This window comes from Sinocyclocheilus anshuiensis, unplaced genomic scaffold (genome assembly GCF_001515605.1).
Source record: "Sinocyclocheilus anshuiensis isolate Anshui unplaced genomic scaffold, SAMN03320099.WGS_v1.1 scaffold1151, whole genome shotgun sequence".
Lineage (NCBI taxonomy): Eukaryota > Metazoa > Chordata > Actinopteri > Cypriniformes > Cyprinidae > Sinocyclocheilus > Sinocyclocheilus anshuiensis.
Window position 1 is genome coordinate 1,077,386 of NW_015548202.1, and position 5,348 is coordinate 1,082,733.

General features: G+C 38.2%; 1 protein-coding gene across 1 annotated transcript in view; it reads left to right on the forward strand.

The window, feature by feature from the left end:
* Nucleotides 1-5,348, forward strand: part of LOC107653394 (thioredoxin-like protein 1) — a 9,332-nt gene that overhangs the window by 335 nt on the left and 3,649 nt on the right. The window contains exons 2-5 of the mRNA XM_016440104.1: nt 831-927; nt 1,651-1,824; nt 4,051-4,173; nt 5,200-5,269. Coding sequence (XP_016295590.1) covers nt 831-927; nt 1,651-1,824; nt 4,051-4,173; nt 5,200-5,269 — 464 coding nt within the window. The remainder of the gene's footprint in view (nt 1-830; nt 928-1,650; nt 1,825-4,050; nt 4,174-5,199; nt 5,270-5,348) is intronic.

Consider the following 5,348-nt stretch of genomic DNA (forward strand, 5'->3'; position numbering starts at 1 on the left):
TCACTCACTCACACACACACACTCTCACTCACTCACTCACTCACTCACACACACTCTCACACACACACACACAGCTAATGGGTTCAGGTACTTAACAAAAAGTACCGTGTTTACCCCGTGTTATATTTACAATATAAATAATTTAAATATTAAGTCAGTATAATTTTAACAACACGTGCACATGTTGGTTCATGACATGCAGGTTAACACTCAACATATTTAAATATTTTAGTGAGTGTTTAATTTGGATAGTTTTTATTTTAGAAGTATTTTAATAATTTATAATTATTAATACATTGTTATTTATCATTTATAATTATATATTGATTTTAATTTAGCATTGTTATGGTTTAATTATGAAATATTTGCATGTTGTTATTATTTTTATTATTATTATTAATTGTCAGGTTGAAAATGCAGTTTATAACTGCTCCAACTAATATTTAGTAGGAGGTTCTGAATTCTGAAAGTTACTTTTTAACATTTATTTTTACTGTAATGTAGTGTCTAGAGATGTTGTTTTTAGATTGTTTGAGGAACATCAGATGTCAGAGTTGTTGTTGTGCAGTTGTTCTTAGACAAATCACATGCACTGTATAAAGGATTTCTCAAAGATTATTGGAGTATGTTTTACTAGAAACTAGATACTATTTGAGTTTTTCTACTTCCAAATTTCACATTTAAATCAGTGTTACTTGCCATTTCTTTGTAATTTAATTGTATAATGCAAAATGATTTTTCTCAGCGTGTGTTGTCCAGTGATTAGAGGCTTGTTTTATTTGTGTGTGTGTGTCTGTGATGTTCACCGCTGATGGTTTTTCTCTGTCCAGCTGTCGTCCTTGTGTCAGAATCGCTCCAGCGTTCAACATGTTGAGCAACAAATATCCTCTGGCTGTGTTTCTGGAAGTCGATGTCCATGTTTGTCAGGTGAGAGAGCGCTTGTTATTTAGAGCTACGCATTCTTACAAACTTATTTATATATGAAAGAAATTAATCTTCACCTAATTTGTTGATCCAAAATGACCAACCTTTTAAAAACTGCTTGTATATCTCTTGTTAAGCTATATTATTATCAAATATTGAAAAAAAAAAAGCATTATTTGTGGATAATTTTGTCAATGTTCACTGAAAGACTGCATCAACCGTTAATTAGATCCAAAAAAGAAATACAAAACCTGTGCTAACTGACAGAAAACAAGTCGACAAAAAGATTGAATCCAATATTTGCTCATAACGAGAGATGTACTCCCAATTTTTTATAGGCCGGCCATTTTTGACTGGGAACATCAGAAGTGTAACAGATTGGGGAACACAATACAGTACAAACGACACGAATACAAACATTATCTGTTTTTTAGTTAAAAAAAAGTCAGTAAGTTTTAGTTCAATGTGATAACAGTAACTAGCATTCTCAAGGGTCAAAATGACTGAAGCCAGTTGCCAAACCGACATGTCTCATTTTCATTTAGTTGATCTTGATGAACTAAAATACCTAAAGCTGAAACTGTGAAGCTATATAGATGTAGTTAAAAAATACAAATAAAAAGTGAATAAAACCGGATGAAAATGACAAAATAAGAACTAACTCAAAACTGTAGTAGTATCTCAGTGACACTCAAATGAAATAATGTTTTATTTTGCGTCCCTTAGGCAACAGCTGCAGCCAATAATATCTCAGCGACGCCGACGTTCCTGTTCTTCCGAAACAAAGTGCGTGTGGACCAGTATCAGGGCGCGGACGCTTCCGGCCTGGAGGAGAAGATCAAGCAGCATGTGGAGAACGATCCCAGCAGCAACGAGGACTCGGATATTCCCAAAGGATACGTGAGGAAATGCCGTCTGTACTGTCTGTGTTTGTGTGAGTGTGTGTGTGTGTGTGTAATCGTGTCCTGTGAGTGTGTGTGTGTGTGTGTGTAATCGTGTCCTGTGAGTGTGTGTGTGTGTGTGTGTAATCGTGTCCTGTGAGTGTGTGTGTGTGTGTGTGTAATCGTGTCCTGTGAGTGTGTGTGTGTGTGTGTGTAATCGTGTCCTGTGAGTGTGTGTGTGTGTGTGTGTAATCGTGTCCTGTGAGTGTGTGTGTGTGTGTGTGTAATCGTGTCCTGTGAGTGTGTGTGTGTGTGTGTGTAATCGTGTCCTGTGAGTGTGTGTGTGTGTGTGTGTAATCGTGTCCTGTGAGTGTGTGTGTGTGTGTGTGTAATCGTGTCCTGTGAGTGTGTGTGTGTGTGTGTGTAATCGTGTCCTGTGAGTGTGTGTGTGTGTGTGTGTAATCGTGTCCTGTGAGTGTGTGTGTGTGTGTGTGTAATCGTGTCCTGTGAGTGTGTGTGTGTGTGTGTGTAATCGTGTCCTGTGAGTGTGTGTGTGTGTGTGTGTAATCGTGTCCTGTGAGTGTGTGTGTGTGTGTGTGTAATCGTGTCCTGTGAGTGTGTGTGTGTGTGTGTGTAATCGTGTCCTGTGAGTGTGTGTGTGTGTGTGTGTAATCGTGTCCTGTGTGTGTGTAATCGTGTCCTGTGTGTGTGTGTGTAATCATGTCCTGTGTGTGTGTAATCATGTGCTGTGTGTGTGTAATCGTGTCCTGTGTGTGTGTGTGAGAGTGTGTGTGTGTTTGTGTTTGTTTGTGTGTGTGTGTGTGTGTGTGTAATCGTGTCCTGTGAGTGTGTGTGTGTGTGTGTGTGTAATCGTGTCCTGTGAGTGTGTGTGTGTGTGTGTGTGTAATCGTGTCCTGTGAGTGTGTGTGTGTGTGTGTGTGTAATCGTGTCCTGTGAGTGTGTGTGTGTGTGTGTGTGTAATCGTGTCCTGTGAGTGTGTGTGTGTGTGTGTGTGTAATCGTGTCCTGTGAGTGTGTGTGTGTGTGTGTGTGTAATCGTGTCCTGTGAGTGTGTGTGTGTGTGTGTGTGTAATCGTGTCCTGTGAGTGTGTGTGTGTGTGTGTGTGTAATCGTGTCCTGTGAGTGTGTGTGTGTGTGTGTGTGTAATCGTGTCCTGTGAGTGTGTGTGTGTGTGTGTGTGTAATCGTGTCCTGTGAGTGTGTGTGTGTGTGTGTGTGTAATCGTGTCCTGTGAGTGTGTGTGTGTGTGTGTGTGTAATCGTGTCCTGTGAGTGTGTGTGTGTGTGTGTGTGTAATCGTGTCCTGTGAGTGTGTGTGTGTGTGTGTGTGTAATCGTGTCCTGTGAGTGTGTGTGTGTGTGTGTGTGTAATCGTGTCCTGTGAGTGTGTGTGTGTGTGTGTGTGTAATCGTGTCCTGTGAGTGTGTGTGTGTGTGTGTGTGTAATCGTGTCCTGTGTGAGTGTGAGTGAGTGTGTGTGTGTAATCGTGTCCTGTGTGTAATCGTGTCCAGTGTGAGTGTGTGTGTAATCGTGTCCTGTGTGAGTGTGAGTGTGTGTGTGTGTGTAATCGTGTCCTGTGAGTGTGTGTGTGTGTGTGTGTGTAATCGTGTCCTGTGAGTGTGTGTGTGTGTGTGTGTGTAATCGTGTCCTGTGAGTGTGTGTGTGTGTGTGTGTGTAATCGTGTCCTGTGAGTGTGTGTGTGTGTGTGTGTGTAATCGTGTCCTGTGAGTGTGTGTGTGTGTGTGTGTGTAATCGTGTCCTGTGAGTGTGTGTGTGTGTGTGTGTGTAATCGTGTCCTGTGAGTGTGTGTGTGTGTGTGTGTGTAATCGTGTCCTGTGAGTGTGTGTGTGTGTGTGTGTGTAATCGTGTCCTGTGAGTGTGTGTGTGTGTGTGTGTGTAATCGTGTCCTGTGAGTGTGTGTGTGTGTGTGTGTGTAATCGTGTCCTGTGAGTGTGTGTGTGTGTGTGTGTGTAATCGTGTCCTGTGTGAGTGTGAGTGAGTGTGTGTGTGTAATCGTGTCCAGTGTGAGTGTGTGTGTGTATGTAATCGTGTCCTGTGTGAGTGTGAGTGAGTGTGTGTGTGTAATCGTGTCCTGTGTGTAATCGTGTCCAGTGTGAGTGTGTGTGTAATCGTGTCCTGTGTGAGTGTGAGTGTGTGTGTGTATGTAATCGTGTCCTGTGTGAGTGTGAGTGAGTGTGTGTGTGTAATCGTGTCCTGTGTGTGTTCAGATGGACCTGATGCCGTTCGTTACTAAAGCAGGCTGTGAATGTCTCAACGAGAGCGACGACTGTGGCTTTGACAGCTGCTTAATCAAGGACTCGTCCTATCTGGAGTCAGACTGTGATGAACAGGTGAAAAGCCTTTGGGTTTTTGATGCTGTAGCTTTAAAAGTCTGTGGAGGAACTGCAGTGTTTATTACACTATCATAGAGATTCTGAGATATTAAGTTAATATTTCAATAATTTAAGGACACATTCACATGTTGGTTAATGGTCACATGACATGCAGGTAAACAAATTGTATTGACTTTTTTTGTAGGTGTTTTATTTAGATTTTACTTTTTCATGATTTAATTAATTATTATTATTAATTACTAATTGTCAGGTTGAAAGTTTTGTTTAGGAGCAGTGCTATTACTATTATAGTTTTCATTAATATTTTAATAATTCAGTTTTTATTTAATTATTACTAATATTATCAAAAATAGTTTATAACTGCTTCATCCAATGTTTAGGAGTTTTAGTATTTTTTTATATACTAGTAGTTTTCATTAATATTTTGAATTAGCTTTTATTTTTACATTTTTTGTTTAGTTTCAATTAATTATTATTTTTAATATTATTATTATTCATTCATTACCAATGTCAGGACAGTTTAGTTTTTATTACTATTTTTTTCCACATAGTTTTATTTTAATTTTAGTTTGATTTAATTAATTATTATTATTAATACTATTATTATTAATTTTCTAATTAATTACTAATTGTCAGGTTGAAAATTTATTTAATAACCGCTCCATTCAAGTGTTTTTTTTAGTATTATCATTGTGCTGTTATAGTTTTTATTTTTATATTTTCAGTTTTCATTTTAATTTTAAGTAATTTTGTATGTGCTTTTTAAAATATTGCTATTTGGGTTTAATTTTTTTTTTAGTTCAGGTTTAGTGTTGGTTCAGTTTTAAGTTGAGTAATTGTAGTGTATTTTCTTCAGCAACATGAGCCGTATCTGATGTATGTTAAAGTGAAAGTAAAACTGTGAAGTGTCCTCAGTGATGTTATATAAGATCAGCTCACAGTTACTGTCAGTGTGAGTTTCCCAAATACACAGACCGAGTGTAAATATGATCTCAGGACTGGTCCTTCTGCATTTGTTTGCAGCTTCTGATCACAATCGCCTTCAATCAACCTGTCAAACTCTTCTCCTTGAAACTGCTGGCTGCAGAATTAGGTAAGACGGCCATATCATTTATAATACATATATAATATTTATATATTATATAAAAAAAAATCAATATAAATACAAAAAG